We start from the raw sequence: 24369 nt of genomic DNA on the forward strand, positions 1-24369 counted from the left end.
GTAACGGACACAGAACGTTTCGTTGTGTTATAGATAACTTATACCAACGAATGCTGAACCTGTTGTCGACCTACACAACCGATGCCCAACGATAGTCTAACTTAAGGCCCGGTCACACCTTGACGTTTTAGCCAACGTATGCCAATTTTTGAATTTTTTTTCTAAAACGCTGGCACACGTTGAATACGTTATGGGTAAGTTTTGATAACATTGAGAGCACGCTGAAAAACACTGCCATACGTCGTTGTACGCTGGCTTTAAACGTTGTACTTTCAAAACACGTAAAACATATGTTAGAAATAAGTTTCGCGTAAAAAAGACATTACCGCGACGTGTTTCGACTTATGAGTAGCTTATAAGTAGCCTTTGTGGACGTGTGCAGGCGTCCACATATCGTGTGTAAAACTTAGCCCCATCACATGCGGAACGTGTGACATACGCCGAGTACGTCATAAAATTTTGAACATGTTTAAAATTTCTTGACGTACTCTACTTACTACGACGTATGATAGCATACTTTAGCGTTCTACTCACATATACCAAACTTACTCATACCGTATTTGACGTGCCCCAACGTTTTAGACACATTTTTCTTAGGTCGGCATACGCTGGCAAGATCGCCAAGGTGTGACCGCGATGTTGACACTTCCATTTCTATGGCAGTTATGATTCGAATCGTTGTGCGTCAGCCTTTTAATAGGCTACGTCACGACATCGTCGGCGATGCGTGCAACGCGCTTTGCCTAAGTTAGACTATCATTGGGCATCGGTTGTGTAGGTCGACAACAGGTTCAGCATTCGTTGGTATAAGTTATCTATAACACAACGAAACGTTCTGTGTCCGTTACCAATGCGTTATACATAAGACCAAGTCGCTATAAATACGTCCGAATCTTTAAAAAAAAACATCAAAAGTTCAACGTAAGCCAGCGTTTTACATAAATTTTAATACGTTGCCATCGCTGGCTAAAACGTCAAGGTGTGACCGGGCCTTAAGCAAAACAATACATTTTACAAAAGAAACCTTATTCATGCAAAAACTGTCTAATTTGCCTGATCCAAGCATTTTTAACAGCACATTTGTTAGTTTTGATCCTGTTTGTTGTTCCAAATAACTAATCGAATGCAGAAACACATGTTCTTCATCAAATAATGTGTGTGTATTAGCTTGTAATAAGCAAACAGCACATTTTATACAAAAAAACCTCATTCATGCAAAAACGGTCTAATTTGCCGCATTCAAGCATTTCTTACACATTAGCTTGTTCTGATGCCTTCTTTTGTTTGAAATCACGATTCGAATGCAGAAACATGTGTTTTCATCAAACTGGGTGTATTTTGGCTTTTGCAAAGCAAAACAACACATTTTACACAAGAAACCTTATTCATACAAAAACGATATAATTTGCCAAATACAAGTGTTTTAATCAACACATTGGCTTGATCTAACCGTTTTTTGACCTAAATCACAATTATAATGCAGAAACGTGTTTTTCATCAAATAGTGTGTATTTTAGCTTGTACTAAGCAAAACTACACATTTTACACTGAGATCCGTATTCATGAAAAAAAGTCTTGCTTGCCCAACAGAAGCGTTTTTAACACAATGACTTGTTCTGACCCCGTTTTTGGTTCAAAATCACAATTCCATTGCAGATATGTGTGTTTTCATCAAATAGTGTGTATTTTAGCTTGTCATAAGCTAAACAGTACATTTTACACTGAGAACCTTATTCACGCAAATACAGTCGTATTTGTGTAATCGAAGCATTTTTAAGACAATGACTTGTTTTGACCTCGTTTTTTTTTTTTTTGTTCCGATTAACTATTCGAATGCAAAAACGTGCATTTTTCATGAAATAAGGTGTATTTTGGCTTGTACTTAGCAAAACAAAACATTTTACAGTACAAACTTTATTCATTCAAAACCGGTCTAATTTGCCTGATACAAGAGTTTTTAACAACACCTTGGCTTGTTCAGACCTGTTTTTTTTTCCAGATCACTACTTTCATGCAAAAACGCATGTTTTTCATCAAATAGTGTATATTTTATACAGGAAACCTTATTCATGAAAAACCAAAAGGTGTCATTTGCAAATACATTTTAAACACATTAGCTTGTTTTGACGGTGTTTGTTGTTCCAAATAACTATTCTAATGCAGAAACACATTTTTTTTTTTTATCAAATATGGTATATTTTAGGTTGTACTCAACAAAACTACACATTTTACACTGGGATCCGTATTCATGCAAAAACAGTCTTGTTTGCCCTATAGAAGCGTTGACAACACAATGACTTGTTCTGACCTCGTTTTTGGTTCCAAATTACAATTCCATTGCAGAAATGTGTTTTCATCAAATAGTGCGTATTTTAGCTTGTACGAAGCAAAACAACACATTCAACACAAGAAACCTTATTTACACACAAAAAAGGAAAACCACACATTTAATGAAATAAACATTATTCATTCAAAAATTGTCGAATTTGCCCGAAAGAAGTGTTTTTAACAACACATTAGCTTGTTTTGACCACACTTCTTGTTCCAAATCATTATTTTTTTTTGACCCCACTTCTTGTTCTAAATCACACATGTTTTTCATCAAATAGGGTGTATTTTATCTTCTAATAAGCAAAACAACACATTTTACAGAAGTCTTTTTCATGCAAAACCGGTCAAATTTGCTTAATACAAAAATTTTAAACCTCACATTAGGTTGTTCTATCCCCAGTTTTGTTCCAAATAACTATTCTAATGCCGAAACACATGTTTGGGCGATGTTTATGTCTGGACGGGAGTTTGTTTCTGGACGTGTCCCGGACGGCTTGGCTCCGGACGTGTCCGGCAGGTTTTGTCTCCGGACGTGTCTGGGCGGTTAATTGTCTTTGGGGTGTATTATCATATGACTGGTAGAAAATGGATTGCAGACATTATTTTTCTTCCATCTTCTCTGTTATTCCATGCAGAATTATTTTGAATACTCCTCGTCCCCTTCCCTCCTCTCTCTTTTCCCCTCCACATCCTTACTCTCCCCCACCCATATCTCTCTCTCTCTCTCTCTCTCTCTCTCTCTCTCTCTCTCTCTCTCTCTCTCTCTCTCTCTTTCTTTCTCTCTCTCTCTCTCTCTCTCTCTCTCTCTCTCTCTCTCTCTCTCTCTCTCTCTCTCTCTCTCTCTCTCTCTCTCTCTCTCTCTCTCTCTCTCTCTCTCTCTCTCTCTCTCTCTCTCTCTCTCCCCACCTCTTTTTCTCTACCCCCTACCCCCTCCATTAGTATTCCCATTAGGAAAGCGATGGGTTGTAAGAAATACGAGATGCCACCAGGATTTGAAGGAGGGAGACATGTTTGAGAGTTCAGACTTGAGTTTGGATCGATGTTGTTTCCTGGCTCTCCTGAGGGTAGACACAATCTTGTTCGGAGCTTTGTAGAAGGAACTGAGATTGCCTTCAGTTGGGTGTTCAGGGTCTTCAGGTCCTTTGTGGAAGGAAATGATACTGCCTTCAGTTTGGTCTTCAGTTGGGGTTTTGGAGTTCTTTTGGGTCTTCAGGGTCTTTGGGGACTATTTGGTCTTCAGGGTCTTTTGGGGTCTTCAGTGACATTTAGGTCTTTTGGGTCTTCAGGGTCTTTGGGTCTTTGGGTCTTCACGGTCTTTGGAGTCTTCAGGGTATTTTGGGTCTTCAAAGGTCTAAGGGTTCTTATCAGTCTAAAGGGTCGAAAGGTAAATTCCAATTATACATAAATAATAGACATACACTGTCGTCAGACGACTGGATGGATGGAGGGACGGAAGGAACGAACGAACGAAGGACGGATGGACGCATGCCGAGAGTGAGCTCTTTTTACATATAGATGAGGGCGGAGGAGTGCGGAAAATGTAAATTTTTGCTTACATTGCATAGGTAACAAATAGAGGACTCTTCCTATTGACAAATAACAAGATTTATTCGTTACATTGTACCATGTTTCATGATGAGGCTTATTATCTTGCCAAAACGAAGTTTTTGCAAGATATGTTAGTCAGCTTGTATGGTTTTTTTTTTTTGTTTGTTTGTTTGTCTGTAATCACGTATGAAAAATTCTGCAGAGCACAGTTATCATTGGAAATTTTTGTAACTTCACATATCAGAGGCCTATAGAGGTCCCTTTCAGCGCACAAAATTTTGAAGGTCAAGGTCAAAGGTCAAGGTCACTTTGTCACAAATCAGGGGAGTCGACGAAACCCTTATTTTTTGAGTAATTTTGATCGGATCGTCTTCAAACTTCATGGGAATCTCGTTCATGGTCTGGCGCTCAGCTGATTAATTTTTGGCGGCGATTGGCCTTGACCTTCATGGTTAGTGCCTGAGGTCAAACATATTTGACCCCAAGGTCAAATTTTCAAGTTTTAGGAACCATATCGTGTAGTACCTCAAATTGAACACCTCAATGAGTGCTTTCTCGATATGTCAAGCTTGAGACATTATGACGTCATTTGGTGACGTTATGAGGCAAAAGCATATTTTTCATGATTACTCTAGAACGATTCTCATCAGAATCTCTCGTAGGCAGATATTCCTCAAGGAGTCGCTCCTGGTGGATAGCAGCTCTGTTCACCTCAGTGTGACCTTAAAGAAGTCAGACGTGGTCACCTTTTGGCAAGATACGGGTCACCCTGCGGGTGACATTGGTTTATCTTATTTTCTGATCTATTGAAATGATTTCCACTATGATGTCATTTCTTTGGGAGGTGAAACAAAATTATTAATTTGATGAGGCTACATCATTTGTTTTATTTGAGAAGTTAATCACAATTATACTTGTAAACCAAATGGATGATGATTCCTGCTGTAAGCTCACACTGGTATGCATTTTGATCAAAGTGTTACAATATAACACAATCAATTTGCACTATTTTAATTTATAATTTTTTCAAATCTTATCAAGATTTTGGTGAAGTTTGATTGATATTTTAAAACTGTCTAACATTGTTCTAATCCTCTGGCTCTTGAGCACACAGCCGAGCAGGTTGCCCACCAGCAGTTCTAACATTGTTTTCACCAAGCATTGTTACAGACTCAAAACGATATGGCAACACCTCTTCACTGGGTGCTGATCGGTTTCTTTGGTTTAAAATAATTTAGTGTTCGAGGAAAATTCTGCGCACCAGGTCATTGCAGAGAACGACTTTCGTGATCGGGGTATTTTGTGAAAAGTTCAGCAACTTAAGTATAACTTTCTTCCATCATTCCATTGACAAATTAATTAGGAACATGCTGCAAAGTAATACTCACAATTGATGTAAATAAATATTCGTTTGAAAAACATAATCACAATGACCAGTCATTGAACAACAATACAAATATTCTTTATTCTTGGCCTCAATTTGGACAATTACTGCCCGTGAGATGTTTTTCTCATACTTGACAGCTATGATGTTTTGTATTCAAGTGTTTTGTTTGTCATGATTATTTCCATGCCTGGTGTTGGTTTAATGGTTAGAGTGGTGAGCTTGGGATCCTAGGATCCTGAGTTCAAATCCTACTCAGCTGTTGAATTACTATCAGGTGGGGTTGACTCTGCCTGTCATCCTTCCGAGGTTGGCAAAATGAGTGTCAGCTTGCTGGTTTCCTGTGTTGGAGTTATGACCTGTCCAGTATTGTAACCAATACCCAAGGAGACTGCTTAGGTTGCACCATCACTCTGCACAGAGTGTGGTCCCGGTGGATGGATTATTTCCACATTGTAAGTTTGTTTATTGTAAGTTTCTATTTTGGTTCATGTCTGAGGATTGTTACGTCAATCTCAATGATAAACTTATGAATCCTATTATTTCTCTTGCATTCATTTGAAACCCGTCCTTTGGTTTTATTTTGATTTAACATTCACTCTTTTATGGAAAAATATAAACAACTGCATGCTTTGTTTCAAGGGTTTGATTGTGTGTTTGAAAGCTTATGTCGTGTGACGGTGCCAGCAACCCCTTTCTGGTGAAACTCCCAAAATCTAGAATCGTTGCTCAATCATTCATTACTCTTTTTTTCCCCCATCAGTGGAACCAACTTCCTCAGTCTGTTCAATTTCATCCTTTCCTCCAGGGCTTCAAGACAGTTGGTCAACCACCATCTCAAGCCCCCATCCACACCCATGATCTTTTCTACCCTCATTAACACTCCCCAGACCAACCGTTTTCCAAGTTTCCAGGTTCCCGGGTTTCCGCCCACTCCCCTTCATTTTTATTTCTGTTTTATATCTTTACATTTTTTTTTGTCGAATTTACTTCTTTTTGTTCCCTTTCTGTTTCTTCCCCATTTTTCCCTTCCAGTAATATGATTGAGAGTTTGTGGCTGTGTCTATCTTGTTCACCCCCTGTGTCCTACTCTCATTTTTCCTCATGTTTTTTATCCCTCCAGGTCTCCCTCTATTTTGCTGTGTCATGAACTGTGAGTGTGTTTTCTCCCACATTCATCTTTCTACTGTTCCTGTCATTCTGTTACGTCCTGGTCCATTCGTTGTTCTTAAGCTCCTCCATGAGCCTCGACTGTATACAAAAATGTATAAATATTTCAAGTCTTTCCCTTGCATTTATTTTGGAAGCGTGAGTAGATATGGATATTCATCATCTTACTACCAGTAATGCATGATTTTGGGCAAGTTATGGTGTTTTAGTGTTATATGAGTCGACTGATTGTTGTCCCCACATGAGCCTGAGCTCATGATGCTATGGCCCTAGGTACCAATCTCGTTTTCAGTGTTGATTCAGTTGTCCACTATTATTGTCGTCTTTCATGCAATGTTTGTACAAGCTACTTCGGTAACGTACTTCATAGACTGTGCAAAATAAATGAGCCCCAACAACCTTTCCATTAGTCTTCTGGTTAGCTTATAAATATTGCTTCACAGAAATTCATTTGTTCATTTCGATGTGAATTTAGTGGAATCTCCATGACTTGCATTGGACCATGGGTGAAAGAGGTGATTAACGAGCAGGTAAATAACATAGAAGAATGCTTCGTGAATAAACACAAGTGACAGTTTTCGTTTTGTGTCACTGGCTAAGCCGCGGGCATGACATTCTCGTGGAATAATAGAAAATGTGCGGTGTCGCTGAAGAATAATGTATACATCCCTGTGTGCAGTATAGTTTGTCTCCTTATGAAATAGCAACTTCACTGCATATGATTTTATTATGTTGGTCAATATTTACTAATCGATTATTATCATCATAAAAAAATTAACTTGGGGCTTAGTTTTTGGATGAAATTTGAAGAATCCCTATAATGACCATGTTTGTGTTTCACGCATTCTCTTTTACAGACTTTAGGAGGTGCTTTAGTAGTTTTGGGCAAACATGCTAGGCGATTCCCAATTCGAATTTGGCCAGGGCCCCAAGTTGGGTTAAAAAAACGAGACTTTCAAAATGGATTAATGTTTGTATGAAAAGGCATTTGGCTCTTGGTAACAGCATGTCAATGTCAAACATTGTATTGAGACAAAAGGTGCACCTATGCATGTTTTACCTACATTGTTTAGCCATTGTTTCCTGAAAATATATTTTGTTATGACCAAAGGTGCATTCTCATCAAGAAATTATTACATGACAAAGGTAATGAGTCAATGTTGAAGAGTTGTGCTGGAGGAGGGGATTATCGCAAAAAATATATGTGGCCTCTCAGTTTCGTGCAAACAATTGTCCCGCGTTTCAAAATTGCGGCGATAAACAAACGTTGCACGGAGTTACAAGGTAATGTCACTAGTATATTTTAAACGATGCTATTAATCCATTGACAAAAGAAAATCGATGCCCCATTTATTGTTCAAGTGCTTGATGAGCAGTCAATCCCATTAACATTCTGCCAATAATACATCATTCTTTGACATCACAATAAAGCTGTTCAAATGCAAAGTCTATACCTACAGAAGAGTTACAATACGAAGATGTCACAACCCACCTACTCAAAAGTCAATTTATATAATTATGAAAGCAAAATAGTAGTGACCCTCCCCTTCTACTTTGCCTTTTTATTTATAGATAGCCTTATGAGTCTAAAAATAATTTTATAAAATCGACATCTTTTCACAATGGAGTTCTTCAAGTTTATCTATCACAGTCAGTCTCAAACCTTTGGAGGAGGTTGAAAGATGTACTGGGAATGATGAATTTAAGTCGGGGTTACGTTCCTCAAAAACACGACTTGATATGGTGTTAAGTGATCAGCTATTTCCCATAAGAATTAACTAAAATACAGGAGATGCTCCATACGCAGCACTCAAATACTCCATATGTAAAGTCTTAATAAATCACAAATTGTACATTTAACAAGGAAGAGTACCCATACCAAGTAACGGGAAAAGCTATCAACAGTCTCCGTCCCCAGTGACGGGAAAAGATTAAGTTAATCTGTCAATTTAAATAATATTTCATGGACTTTAGAAAGGTCACTTGTGTTGCACTCTTGGTTTCACTCAGAATCAAAGCTCTGAGCTACTTATACCACCCACTGTGCAAAATGGTGCTGCAATATAGGGCGGTGGAGATTGGATTTGTCTCAAAAGAGCGCAAAATATCTTAGTTGCGAAATAAAATCTGGCATCAACATTACTCATGTTTGTTCTCCCATCAATTCAAAAGTGAATGTTGAGTTTTTCAATGCAGCATGAGAAGCGACCACCGTAAATGAGAGACAGACAGACAAACATACAGACAGACACCACGGTTCACAATATATAATAGATGATGTCAGTACAATGATTGTCAACCTATGACTTTTTTGTATACAGAGTCAAGGCTTGTGGAAGAGCGAGAACACTAAATGGATCAGGATGCAACAGGACAAAAGGAACAGTCATGCAGGAAGGGGGATAGTTGAAGGACAGAATATAGGGAGAATCGGACAAACAATGGGGTAGGGAGGAATAGGGTGGAAAGGATGTATACAGAAGGAAACTTTTACCTCTTCAACCCCCAATCCTCCCTATCCCCCTCCTCTCTCTCCCTCCCCTCTTTCCCCTTCTCTCTTTCCCTACCCTCTCCTCTTCCTCCCCCACTCTCTCTTTCTCTCACTCCCCCACTCCCCTGTATAACACCCACTGCCCTGTCTCTCCTCAATCCCCCTCTCTACCCCTCCCTCCTCTCTCCCCTCCCTCTCTCCCTCCCACTCTCCTCTTTCTCTCCTCCCTCCCTCCTCCCTTCTCTATATGTCTGTGCTCTGTGCTTTTTAATTGGCTTTAATTTCCTTTTCATTCATTTTTTTCACTTTTGTTATTCAGTTTTTACTTTAATACATGATATTTGATGTACCATACTCATTACCGAGTGTCTGTGCCACCAAAGCAGCTTACTGAGCAAAAGTTATGCTGGATGGTTTGCCATTGCCTTCCCAACAGTAGTTCAGGCAGGAATTTGTAATTTGGCCACGGTGCCACCGATCTCTCCCACTCTTCATGAAGGACACCATGGGGATCTTTCACATCCGTCAACTAATGTCAAAGACAGGTCGTCCAGTTTAACGTCCATTGGAGGGAAGACACATACATTGATGATTAACCCAGTCATTTTATAGCTGAGCCAAGATTCGAACCCAAGATGACAGTTTATAGCTGGGCTGAGATTCTAACCCAGGATGGATGACATTTTATAGCTGGGCTGACATTCAAACCCAAGATGACAGTTTAAAGTTGGGCCGAGATTCGAACCCAGGCGAGACAGCTTGAAGGTGAGTGTGTGTACCTTGGATGAACGCAATGCGTAAATTCCCCTGTAAGCAGGACGAGAATCCCTTGACCACAGGTGATGCTCTACCCCCTCACAGATTCCTCACACATAGGCCTCCTGTCCACCCTCAGTGCATGCATATTTTTACGCCTCAAATCCCTGAACACCTCAGCTCTACCATGGAGTCTGGCCCTCATATTCTGGTCAATGGTATCCAGTATCCATTGAGACAAAATTCTTCTTCGAATTATGGTAAGTTCCAAGACATCCACCGCAACAACAAGGATGGTCATCTTGAAGGCACCCCACAACTCTTCAGGATTCCCCAAAGCACCCAGACCCCTCAGATCCCCACTTAGTCTTCAAAAACTCCTCAGCTACCCCCTCATCTTTAAGCTTGTCATCATCCAGCCTTGGCTGAGATGGTACCATTCTCCTGGATTTAAAGTGCAACTTCAGAGTTGCTACAACAAGTCTCTGGTCGGTATTGAGGACCGAAGCACTCCAGTAGACCCTGCAGTTCTGAATCATCCTCCAGCGACCATCAACGAGCACATGGTCGATATCCTTTGCCACATTACCAGCGTTGGAATACCATGTCCAATGATGAACTTGTGGGCATTCGTGGATATAATGGAAGAACGTACAAAATGGTGAAACATCGTGGATTCTAAAGTTTCACATTTTCAGCGAGCCTGTCACTGCCAGTTTCACCGCAGAACAACACGTGGCCAGCACCGCACGTGAGTGGCCCCTGAACTTTGTTTGAGTCAATCGCCATGCAGTATTCAGTAACAATGCGAATATTGTGGAGCGCTCGCCAAGTGGCTTAAGCACTCCAACAAAACAGTTGATAAGAAATGGCTCACTTGGCATGTAATTAGCAATCACCGAGCCGTCATATTAAACAACCACCTCCCAGAGACACCTGAAATGTCAAATATGTCCAAATTGGACAAATGACCTCTTTCTTAGGAGTCCAAACTGCTTCTAAGTTCGATTCTGGAGCTTAGATTTTGTAATTCAGCTTAGTTTTCGAGATTCTCGAGGTTATCGCATGTGCGGAAATGAAATAAAGCCATTAACGCTGGCATCTCCGGAAATTTATAAGCATTGCAATGTACCCAGTAATTTGTAACAATGATGAACAGGCATTCGATAATGTGAGTGAGAAAGTGAAAAAAAAAACTGTCGTTAAGAAATCGTCGCGGCCTGTTCTAAGTCAGAGCATAGTTGAGCAGGCCAAAAAACTTGGCGGCTTCACTCCCCAGTGAAGTTACCCAGGATACTCCTTGAGGCCCAGAGAGCGAGGTGGCCGAGCTTGCTCCTGATTAGGATTATAATTAAATGAGGCCTTTGATTATCTTTAAAAGGGGTGTTTTAATTAAACTAAACACCCAATTTTCTTTCATGCACTTCCTTGGAGGTTTCGTACATGCAAACGTTCAGGCTGCTAGGTTTCATGATTTTGGAGTTATGGAGGTGACACACACACACACACACAACACACAACACACAACACACAACACACAACACACAACACACAACACACAACACACAACACACAACACACAACACACAACACACACACATTTATTAGTATGGATTTATATGAGGGTTGGTTGATAGGGATGGTTATGAGACATGTGTTGGTCCCCATGGGTCTGGAACTGTGAACCAGAATTGCACTGAGTTCCTTGACTTTGCAAGAAATCATGGACTTAGGGTGGCTGGTTCATGGTTTCAGCGCCCACAGGCTCATCGCTGGACTTGGTATTCCAACGCTGGTGGTGTGGCAAAGGAGAGTGAAAATGAGCTCATTGATGGTCGCTGGAGGATAATCAAGAACTGCAGGGTCTACCGGAGTGCTCAGTTCCTCAATACTGACCACAGACGTGTTGTAGCAACCCTAAAGTTGCAGCATAAATCCAGGATAATGGTAACATCCCAGCCTAGGTTGGATGTTGGCAAGCGGAACGATGAGAGGGAAGCTGGGGAGTTTGCTGAAAGGCTGAGTGGATATTTGGGGGGTCTGGGTGCTTTGAGGGATCCTGAAAAGTTGTGAAGTGCCTTCACGACCACCTTCCTTGATGTTGCCGGTGGATGTCTTGGAACTCACCGTAGGGCGAAAAAGAATTTTGTCTCTCGAGGGACACTGGATACCATTGACCAGAGTCACAGGGCCAGGCTGAATGGCAGAGCTGAGCTGTTAAGGGAGCTGATGCATAAAACTGTATGTGCACTAAGAGTGGACAAGGAGGCCTATGTGTGAGGAATCTGAGAGGGGGTAGAGCATCACCTGTGTTCAAGTGATTATTTTTCTGCTTACAGGGGAATTCATGCATTGCATTCCTCCAAGCCCGTCCCTCGGTGTACGGAGGGTGGTGGGCTCTTGACAGAGTCCAAAATGAAGGCCTGCTGGGTCAGTTCTTTGAGTGGCTGTACCAGGCTGATCCACCAGCTGTTGAATTGGATGTCAGGGGTTTTACTATCCCTATTGCTAACCCTCCAATGACCTGCGGTCCACCTTCATTTGTGGAAACACAGACTGCGGTGAACCTGTTGAAATGGGCTAAAGCTCCTGGAATTTGTGACATCGAAGCTGAACTTCTCAAGGCTGGTGGAAATGCTGTACTCGTGCCATTGCATGCATTCTGTGCTCTGCCTGGAACACAGGCATCATCCCAACTGACTGGAAGAGGGGCTTTGTTGTCCCTCTCTGGAAAGGGAAGGGTGATCGCCAAGACTGCAACAACTACCGAGGGGTGACGCTGCTCTCAGTGCCGGGCAAGGTCTTTAATCGTATAATACTTGACAGGGTTTGCCACCAACTGCTTGAGCACCAGCATCCAGAGCAGTCAGACTTGCACCAAAGAGGTCAACAATTGACCGTATCCTTGCTCTTCGGGTCTTCACCGAATGCAGATGAGAGTTTCGGCAGGGGCTGCTTGTAGCCTATGTTGATCTCTGTTAAACGTTTGATTCAGTCAATTGGGGGATGCCCTCTGGAAGATTCTTGGTCTTCGTGGGGTGCCACCAAAACTGATCAATCTGATGTCTGAACTCGACTCTGGTACAGAGAGTGTTGTGAGATGTGGTGATACCATCTCTGAATTATTTCCAGTTTTTACTGGAGTTCGTCAGGGGTGTGTACTGGCCCCCACACTTTTCAGCACTTGTCTGGACTGGATTCTGTGGAGGATATCGGAGAGATCAAGCTGCGGTGCATCGTTTGGGAATGTCAAGATCTCTGACCTTGATTTTGCAGATGATGCAGATGATGCAGTCATCTTTGCGGCGATTCTAGATATTCTTTTGGGGGCCCTCGGGGTGCTGAATGAGGAGTCAGAGCTACTGGCTTTTCGGGTTTCCTGGGTCAAAATTTTGATCCAGACTTTCAATGACATCTTGGATGCTGCGATCCTGTCTGTTCCTGTTTGTGGCGAGGATGTTGAGGTCACAGGGAGATTCACTTACCATGGCAGTGATATTCATGTCTCTGCTGACTGTGAGCCAGAGATCAACAGACATCTGGCTCTGGCCTCAGGATTCATGGATTCACTGGATCATGGGGTGTGGCGCTGCCTGTACTTGTGTAGGAGGATGAAAGTCCAAGTCTTCATGTCGTTTGAGCTTGCAGTCTTGCTCTATGGACGTGACACTTGGACTCTGACCAGGGATCTGAGACAGAGACTTAATTCCTTTTGTACGAGGTCTCTTTGGAGAATCCTTGGCGATTGCTGGTCGGATCTTGCATCCAACGAGCAGTTGCTAAAAGAGACTCAAATGAGATAGGTTACCTGCATAGTCCGTGAGCATCAGCTGCGGCTGTGTGGACATGTGGCTCATTTTCCTGACGCTGATCCTGCTCACCAGATTCTCTCAGCGAGGGAGCCTCGCGAGTGGAGGAGGCCAATGGGTCGACCACATGCCTCGTGGTTGCAGCAGATTGATCAACATCTCAAGGAGATGGGGATGGGCCTGGCATCTGCCTGGGGGATGGCCAGACGGAGGCCCTTGAAGTACCGGCGGAAAGTGGACACAGTGACGCGCTGCTCCAGCACATGCTCCCATATCTGACCTGACCTGTTGGTGTGAATGCAACGCCTCTTATTTTATTTCTCTCTAAATACAATTCCAATTACAGGAAGCATGCATACATGTGTGGCAAATATGAAATAATTTTCCACTTATTTTCTGTGAACTGCAATGCACTTTAATGAGCACATCAATCAGATTCTTGATTTTCAGTCACTGTGGTTGCAGGCTGCAGAAAATTTTCATGGTTCCTTTATGCAACTTTCTTCGGCGAGAAGAGCATTAGTCCAGCGGATAAGCTCTCATATTTCAACAAATTGTGCATTTTATGAGAAAAGCATGAAATTTCTAGCATAGTTAGGTCATACCATAATGTTTATTTTCGGATGTGGAGGTAAGTCAGATTTGACCTCTGAGGGGACAGTGAGAGGTCAAATCCAAGATGGCCACTAGTCACCCGGGTCTAATGTTCAAACGCGCTTAACTTTGGAACCAAACAGTGTAGAAAAACATTTAAAGTGTCATTTCCAACCAAATTGTGGATGCCCATTCATTTGTTGATACTTTTGAGATCGCCAGAACCCAAGGACATGCATTTAGATCAAGGTCAATGTCAAATTATGTTAATAAAATTTGGACATTCTTTTGCTAATACATTTATTTTAGCTTGGACACTGGATTGGACCTATGCAATAACAGTGAAACTTCGCTTCCATTTTGACACTATGAGCACTAGATATCCACATATTTCTACCAAATTGCATAACAACTTCCTTTGAAATATCATTTCTATCCGGCAAACTAGTACGGATCAATGTAGCTCACGATAACTATCAATCTTCCCACTCGTACTAATTTTCGAATTCTCACTATCCACAATTTCCGAATATCCTATTGGTAATGATCAAAATCTAACAGTCTCCAGAACAGAAGCACAGTGCAGTGCACTTGAGTGCAGCTTTGGCACACTTGCACCGTCCAGTGCACCCTTTCTTGCAGCGACAGTGGATCAATTCATGGCATGATTTTGATGCTTCAGGAAGAGTGGTCCAAAGCGGCTGCCACCCAGTTGTTTCCCTTGTCCAGCCCCAGCAGATGGATCTGGCATCTCAGGATCCAGGACCAATGCCTGGTTCCAACAGTTGGCCTGGTAGCAAGTGCACTTGATGTGCTGTTTGAGTGCTGCCTGCGTTGAAGGAATGTTCTATAGAGTTCTTGACTTCTGTGTGAAGAGCTGTTTCCTGGCATCATTCAATTCCGTACTCTCACTGGTTCGGTCGTACATCGGCACCACAAATGGCTCTGGCAGTAACATTGATCCTTCACTGATCTCACTTGGCATGCATACGAGTTCATTGAAAGCATCATTCACCTCTGGGAAAGACTTCCAAGTTTCCCAGGCAGTCTTCTTTCCTCTGCCAGCGAATACAGATATAGTGTCACATCCGGTGAAAGTGTGAAGGTCTGGGAGAGTCAGACACTGTGTTGGATTCATTGTGGCAACCATTTCGTGAACAGCTATGTACCGAAAGCTTGACCCGACACCAAAGGCAACCCACAGCTCATCAGGATCTGTCTTGTTGAATGAAGCCACAGCCAGTACCACCACATCAGTATCAACAGTACGTTTGGTCACTTTTGCACAGCATCTGCCACATGCAGAAGTAGACGAGTGTCGGTCTCCTCTTGTGAACATGTGGCAAGGCAGGCCAAGTATGACTCAGCAGGAGAGCAGAGGACTCCACTTCCATCTGTTGCATACAGTTCCTTGCCCTCTGCAAGAGGAAGATTTACAGCTTCACGTAACAGGAAAGCAAACAATTCGGTTTTGTTCTCATTCCATCGAAGGAAGTCCTTCCATTTCTTTGGCATCACAGTAGAAGGAGCCACGCTTTTCCTGGCGCCCTTTCCCCTTTTCTGTCTGGTTGAGGCTTTCAGTCTGGTGGGTATGTACACATCCCAGACAAGGTCGATGTGGCTGCTTTTCTCAAGTTGAGCAGAGATGTATGGTGCAAACACTCTTTCTCCATACTCTTGAAATGTTCTTGATGTTCCAGGATTTAGCATTTGAACCACAGCAGCACCATCGAAAATTGTTGCATCAGCCACAGGCGCACTATTGTTTTCGAGCAGATCTGATTCCAGGCAGCGAAGTAGATCTGCTTTAACCCCAATCCACATTTTTCCTCCAGGTGACAGAGCTGGTGGGGCTGCATGGTTTTCATGGAAGAAGAAATTATCCATGTTTTCATCTCGTGTTTGACAGGAGATTTACAGCCTCAAAAAGAGACCACAGGCACTCTTCAGTGCTGCGAGCTTTGCCTTCTGTTTTGACTTAATCTTGATTATTTTCAGATATCGACATTCTTGGGATACTTCAGTCTTGACCTTGACCCCAATGTATGACCTCTTCTGGCAACCTGTAAATTAACATCAAATATATGGGCATCTGAAGATTCGTTTAAAATGACATCTCAAACATGAGACACCACTGGGGGTTCATTTGCAAATTTCAACTGATTGCTTCTTTTTGGTCAATTTTTACCTTGACCTTGACCTAAATGCATTTCCTTGAATGCTGGTGATCTCAAACGTATCATCACATGAATGGGCATCCCCAATTTAGTTGGAAATGACACCTTAAATGTCTTTTTACACTGTTTGGTTCCAAAATTAAACGCGTTTGAACATTAGACCCGGTGGACTGGCGGCCATCTTGGATTTGACCTCTTACGGTCCTCAGAGGTCAAATCTGACTTCCCTCCACATCTGAAAATAAACCTTATGGTATTCACTAACTATGTCAGAAAATTCATTCTTTTCTCATAAAACTCACATTTATTGTGCTTATCCGCTGTACTACATGGGAGGAGTTAATTTTTTTGTTAATCCTCACCACCTGGGGTAATTGATTAGGTGGTAGCTAATTGGTTATTCCCTCTAATTATGGGTGAGAGATGTGATTGGGTCTTGTTTTTCATGACTTGCAAAACTCGAAGATTTCTTAAGTATATTGGTTTGGTCGCATGTGTTATTCGGTCTGTCTGTTGTTTTTTTTAATTTTTTTATTTTAATACCTTGTCAAGGCTCGTGTGAGAGCTAACACACAATGCACAGCAAGGGGGGGGGGACATGAGACAAGAGGGGAGGGAGTCAGAAGGACAAAACAGTGGGGAACAGAGACATTAAAACTGTTTGTTTGTATGTTGTATGTATGTTTGTTTGTGAACTGTTTGTTTGTATGTCAATCAAACACTCCCTTGTATCAATGCAGCCCCTGCTAAATTTCTCCACCTCCCACCCTTCCTTCCCCTCCACCCTCCCCCACCATGGTGTATGGCAACACTGACTCAGGAGAATGATGGAACTGATACAATGACTCATTAATTATTGTAAGTACTGCACAATAAAACCTGAATATTGAAAGAGTTTAAGAACGAAAATATCGGACCGCATACGTCACATTTTTAAAAACTGATCTCCACGAAATTTCATGGAATGGTACAGTTGGTCATTAGTCCAAGAGCATTAGGGTTTAACCTGGACATTTTTGGTAACAAGCTGATTTTTTCAGGAAAGGTCCAGGAATGTGTGTGAAATAACATACTAAAAGTCCTCATGAATCCTCCTTGAGCGTTTTCCGCAATCCAAGATGGCGTCCAAAATGGCCGCCATTTCATGTTTTTCTCTTAACTTTGCAAGTAGGTTTCCCCAAAACGCACTTTAGATGTCTAAATATATGTTTTGAAGTACAAGGAACTCAATAGAATACATTATAAGAGATGTAGAAGCACACAAGTGCCAATGCCATCACATGATTGCCATCACATGATTCTGCAATTTCTATAACACATCACAATCACAGTACTCTATAGCATGTTTACATATTGATACCTGTGAAGTTAAATTACGGATGAATCAACTCATTGTGGGGTGCCAGAATGTCTGGTAGGAATTGTATTGGGCAGAGAAAATCTCGCAAGGAAACCCGAGAGGAAAATGATGATGATAGTGGCTACTCCACAGAAATTCACTGCCATGTAATATGTGACTTGAAGACTAACTTATTTTGTTATCCCTAGATGTGCACTGCACTTGTACTGTCGCAGCCTGGTAATATATTTTATCTCCTATGACAACCAGGGATGACATCTCATAGCACTTTGTATCCAATGGAAAAGGCACTTTAAAATGTCTGCTATTATTAATAATGAATGTATACTAGCATATCACAATATAGGAATGACATGACACACACAAAAAAGGAACCTTTTATACAAATACAGCATACATGTACCAATAGGAAGGAGTGTCATACACTCTCTGATTTCTATCATACTATAATTCTTTTCATCTGCATGAAACAAATAAAATGATTCAATACAATGTTTTAGGTGTAACGATAGTCTACTCCACAGAAATTCCCTGTCAAGTGATATTACACAGTACTGTGTAGTACATGCATGAAGACACAAATTTTGATCATGCATTTAGTCTGGGTACCAAAAATAATAGTTTTACTTCCTTAATGATAACGGAATGTTTCAAATAGAACTCACCTCATGGTAGACATCAACTGCATCTTGTTGGTAAAAAAAGGTTAGCACCAAGTTTTCAATTTCCGAGTTTTAGGTGACGAAAATGGACCATATGGCAAATTTATGTCGCCCTGTCTGTTTAGCATCAAACTGATGGTACAATGTTTCCCTCGTAATGTCATAAGCGATTAAGGGCACACTTCTAGACTTTAACATTCAAATTGATTTGAATACTGTATGCACAGCAACCACATTTATAACTGAAATGTTTGTTGAATATTTTCAGGATGAAATATCACAGTTAATTAATTAATGATAAATATTTAAACAATTTTGAGATAAAATTGTTAATGACGGCCATTTTGGACACCATTTTGGATTTTTGGAAGAGCTCAAACAGTTTTATTGGTACTTGCGTGCTTCAACATCTCTTAAAATGTATTCTATCGAGTTCCTTATACTTCAAAACATATATTTAGACATTTAAAGTGTGTTTTGGGGAAACCTACTTGCAAAGTTATGACAAAAAACAGTAAATATGGACGCCATCTTGGATTGCGGAAAACGCTCAAGGAGGATTTATGAGGACTTTTAGTATGTTATTCTAGACATATTCCTGGACCTATCCTGAAAAAATCAGCTTGTTACCAAAAATGTCCAGGTTAGGGCCTATTTTGACCTAATGCTCTTGGACTACATAAGCAAGAAGCCTATTTATTTTGAGGTCAAAAGGCCAAAAGGTCAACATCAGCCAATTGTCAACAACTTGGATGCAATTTCTAAAATCCTCAATTTTCATCCGATTTACTTGAAATTTGAACAGGATTTGCATATCATGTCACTGAATTCCACTACCCATTATTTTTGAGGTCAAAATAGGCCAAAAGGTCAACATAAGTGAAAGGTAAACAACTTTTGTGATCTTCCTAAAATCCTCAATTTTCATTCTATTGACTTGAAATTTGAAGAGGATTCGTATATCAGGTCACTGAATTGAGCCTCCAATTATTTTTTATGGTCAAATTTGTTTTAGGAATTTTGCAAGTATTGTGGCCTGCACAACATTTTTTTCCTGTTTATATGTTGACTGCAATTGGCATTGCATGTGGTTCATGCTTGGGAGTCTCAGTGGTGCACGTTTCTGTCTACACCATTGCTGATGATTCGCCAATAAGCGATTAAACTGTTTCAGCTGAGGGTGTGCGTAGCATTGCAATTCTCATGTATGTACTATTTGTAAATGTTTTGCAGCTGTGGAGTAACTCGGCTGGAGTTTGAAACGCCAAAGGGCTTACCTTATGTAGCTTTTTTGATTGCTTTATGCAGCTTTCTTCAGCTGGAAAAGCATGGGAGGAATCAATTTGTTTATAATCCTAGCCACCTGGGACAATTGATTATGTGAGCTGATTGGATAATCCCTCTCGTCACAGGTGAGAGATGTGATTGGATCTTGTTTTCATATAGTATATGTAAAATTTATGTTCAATTCTAGGTGTGGGCTTATGTTCTCTTCTCTCGCATTGAATAAGTTTGAATGAAGTCAGTCTGTGCACCATTTTAAGTCATACTCAAGTTTGTGCACATGTGTTTCCCTGCTTTTTCATTTACATTGATAACAAAACAACATACTTGTAGAAACCAAAAAAGATAATTTACAGACACTTTTAAATGAAATGCACAAATTATTCTCCAAACTGGTACCACTGCAAAATAATGATTCAAAGCAAGGAGAGCATTGAAACAAAAATGTTAACATGCATTTCTTATAAATTTCAGGAAAAAAAAAATGAGCAAAGATGCGATGGGGGTTTAAAAATAAAAACAATCTGAAGCAGTAAGAAAAAGCATGTATGGTGGAGAACAACTAGATGAGTCTGAGAGAAGATGGGACCATTTGTTGTGATTGATATTTTTTTGAGATTGAACAACGTTGTGTGATTTGCTGTCGTGATTAGGGTTGTATTCACAGGGGCATCGTTTATAGATCAAAGGAGGTGGTGTTGATATTATACCTAGTGAGGCCTGATCTCAATTATTGTGTTCAATGCTGTTCGCTGTATTTAACGAAGGGCACAATTGTCATTGTGAGCAGTTCAGTGTATAGCTCAGGGTGAGATAGGCCAAACTATGAGGAGCAGCTGAGATGGAATGAACCTTTTATTTGAGAAATATGTCTCAAAGAAATGTTTAATATAATGAAGAGCATTGATAAACTGTATTCAGTAATAGTTTATTATGACGTTGGACAGTGACATAGTTTGACGAGGCATAGTTGAAGAGTAAATAATCGAAGTGTTTAGACAATATCAAGGCAGGGAGTATTTCACAGCCATGAATGTATGGAATGGTGTTATTGGGGAGATAGTAGCAGCAGGACACAGTAGATAAGTTTGAAAATGGAATTGGATAGATACCTATAATTAATGGGGATAGAAAAGTTTCTGGACATACTCATAAATGGTAAGAAGACCTGGATTGAATTGGCTAATCTGTGGACATTTGTGAGCAAGTTGTGATATCTACATATTGTATCTTGAAATATTGATTCTCTGAGTTGAAGAGGTTGTCAACCATCAGGATATTGTCTGCCTTCAGGCAACCCTCACCTAACTGTCTTTCCTCATCCAAAAAAATTTCCATATGGAGAGATTGTCCTGTCTATCATGTGTATTTCGTCCCTATCCTACCCTTGCTATTTGTCTTCCTCCTTCCCGGTGAGAGGATATTGGGGTTGAATTGGATTTGTGGTGAGGGTGGGGTTGGTATCGTGGAGGGTGTGTGTGTTTGTGGTTTGGATAATTGGGTAGGTGTTGGGAGGTTGCACACGTGGCACATACATGATGAGCCTATTGGCTTTCTCGTTTTGAGAATTCCTTGTATTTCTTTGTAAAGGAGAGGTTTACTTTGATTGACAATAATGCTGAAATAACAAATATTTTCATTTTCTTGTGCATCTATTTTATTATATTTGTTGTTGATTGATGAACCTTGCAAATCAAATCAAATTTAGAAAATTTTAATTGGACGTTTTTGCCAGGTGGATACTCCAACAGAAAGCACTTTGAAATGCTGAATGTTATAAATTGAAAACAGAGGCTCATATTCTTTTTTTTGGGGGGGGGGGAGGGAGGAGGGATGGAAGAGGTTTACAAAGGATGATCGTGACCAGAAATTAAACTTGGTGACACCATCATTACCCAGAGTCAAAGCAAGAGTTGAAGCACAATGACTCAACATCAATCACAAATTAATTTGAAGATTTTAATGTTTGCATTTTAAGTGAATACTGTGTGCATGTGTATGTGTATGCGTGTGTGTGCACGCATGTACACACATGTACATGTGTGTGCACATACAATCACATTCTTAACCCATTTTTATGTTTATGGATTACAATATAATGTCCCAGAGGTGGTTATGTCTATTACTATCAAGTTATGCATCATATACCATCATCCTTAAACATTTTGTTGTTTCGCTCCTCCATTTGCTCACTAGGAAGAGAGATGGGGAACACTACGCTGCCGGGATACCCACCCCATGTGCCACCCACTGGCCAAGGAAGCTACTCAACACCAACACTCACAGGCGTTGTGGCAGGTAATTCCTCATGGCTTCTCGGTTGCCTGAGAATAGTCCTGTTTCCCTAGTATCACAAAATCTAACCATCTGCCCAGGTGGGCATTTAACAGCACTTTCACTGCCTTGTGGCGACCTTGTTCATAACGTCGTGTGGTGCATCCCAAATTACCACTGCTTGCTCCCACACCAATGCGTGGGTCCCATTTTCACTTTTTATTTATTTAAGCGCAAGTGGAACGGGCCTTGTAATAGGCAGCGGGAGAAGAAACGGGATGGAAATTCGCTCGGCCGCTCAGAATACCATCTCATTACTTGGGGATGTACGTTCCTGTGCAAATAGCACGGTGGGACTCAGCCTGACCATGAATTCAGTTTAAGTCCACTTCCGAAAGGCTTCTGTATTACTCTTATGACCTGTTTTTATTTAAATGGATGAAAAACTGTCAAGGCTCTGCACGTCTCTCTCAGCATGTATCAGCCATTTTGGCCTTTGTTATAAAACCACAATTCCTTGCAACTAAATTTGAGACTCATGACCATTTTATTGTTTTTTTAATCAACCAATTACACCTGGACACATTCCAGTGGGTATAAATACAGACAATTTTTGTTTTCAATTAAACCTGGCCGTTATTAGTGCAATACCGTAGAAAAATATCCGTCATTGCACACATCGTTTTTATGTGACATTGCACACATCGTTTTTATGTGACATTGCACACATCTTTTTATCCGACAATGCACACATCTTTTTATCCCACAATGCAAACATCTTTTTTATCCGACAATGTACACATCTTTTTTATCCGACAATGTACACATCTTTTTTATCTAACAATGTACACATCTTTTTTATCTGACAATGTACACATCTTTTTTATCTGACATTGCACACATCTTTTTTAGCTGACAATGCACACATCTTTTTTACTTGATGATGCACACATCGTTTTTATCTGACATTGCACACATCTTTTTTAGCTGACAATGCACACATCTTTTTTACTTGACTATGCACACATCGTTTTTATCTGACAATGCACACATCTTTTTTACTTGACTATGCACACATCGTTTTTATGTGAAATTGCACACATCCTTTTTTTTATCTGACAAATGCACACATCTTTTTTATCTGACAATGCACACATCGTTTTTATGTGACATTGCACACATCATTTTTATCCAGCATTGCACACATCGTTTTTATGTAACATTGCATGCATCGTCTTTATCCAGCATTGCACGCATCGTTTTTATCCGACATTGCACACATCTTTTTTTATCAGACAATGCACACATCTTTTTTATCCGACATTGCACACATCGTTTTTTATCCGACATTGCACACATCTTTTTTATCCGACATTGCACACATCTTTTTTTATCCGACATTGCACACATCGTTTTTTATCCGACATTGCACACATCTTTTTTATCCGACATTGCACACATCTTTTTTATCCGACATTGCACACATCTTTTTTATCCGACATTGCACACATCTTTTTTATCCGACATTGCACACATCATTTTTTATCCGACATTGCACACATCTTTTTTATCTGACATTGCACATCTTTTTTATCCGACATTGCACACATCTTTTTTTTAATCCGACAATGCACACATCTTTTTTTAATCTGACATTGCACATATATTTTTTATTTGACATTGCACATATCGTTTTTATGTGACATTGCACACATCTTTTTATCCGACAATGCACACATCTTTTTATCCCACAATGCAAACATCTTTTTTATCCGACAATGTACACATCTTTTTTATCCGACAATGTACACATCTTTTTTATCTAACAATGTACACATCTTTTTTATCTGACAATGTACACATCTTTTTTATCTGACATTGCACACATCTTTTTTAGCTGACAATGCACACATCTTTTTTACTTGATGATGCACACATCGTTTTTATCTGACATTGCACACATCTTTTTTAGCTGACAATGCACACATCTTTTTTACTTGACTATGCACACATCGTTTTTATCTGACAATGCACACATCTTTTTTACTTGACTATGCACACATCGTTTTTATGTGAAATTGCACACATCCTTTTTTTTATCTGACAAATGCACACATCTTTTTTATCTGACAATGCACACATCGTTTTTATGTGACATTGCACACATCATTTTTATCCAGCATTGCACACATCGTTTTTATGTAACATTGCATGCATCGTCTTTATCCAGCATTGCACGCATCGTTTTTATCCGACATTGCACACATCTTTTTTTATCAGACAATGCACACATCTTTTTTATCCGACATTGCACACATCGTTTTTTATCCGACATTGCACACATCTTTTTTATCCGACATTGCACACATCTTTTTTTATCCGACATTGCACACATCGTTTTTTATCCGACATTGCACACATCGTTTTTTATCCGACATTGCACACATCTTTTTTATCCGACATTGCACACATCTTTTTTATCCGACATTGCACACATCTTTTTTATCCGACATTGCACACATCATTTTT

General features: G+C 40.4%; 1 protein-coding gene across 5 annotated transcripts in view; it reads left to right on the forward strand.

The window, feature by feature from the left end:
- LOC147017942 (paired box protein Pax-5-like) overlaps positions 1–24369 on the forward strand; it is a 201205-nt gene that overhangs the window by 149901 nt on the left and 26935 nt on the right. For all 5 annotated transcript variants that reach the window (XM_085897044.1, XM_085897046.1, XM_085897045.1 and 2 more), the window contains exon 8: positions 21763–21864. In XM_085897044.1, the coding sequence (XP_085753170.1) occupies positions 21763–21864 (102 nt within the window). The remainder of the gene's footprint in view (positions 1–21762; positions 21865–24369) is intronic.

This window comes from Eptatretus burgeri, chromosome 10 (assembly GCF_056783735.1).
Source record: "Eptatretus burgeri isolate ZD-2024b chromosome 10, Ebu_testis_v1, whole genome shotgun sequence".
Classification (NCBI taxonomy): domain Eukaryota; kingdom Metazoa; phylum Chordata; class Myxini; order Myxiniformes; family Myxinidae; genus Eptatretus; species Eptatretus burgeri.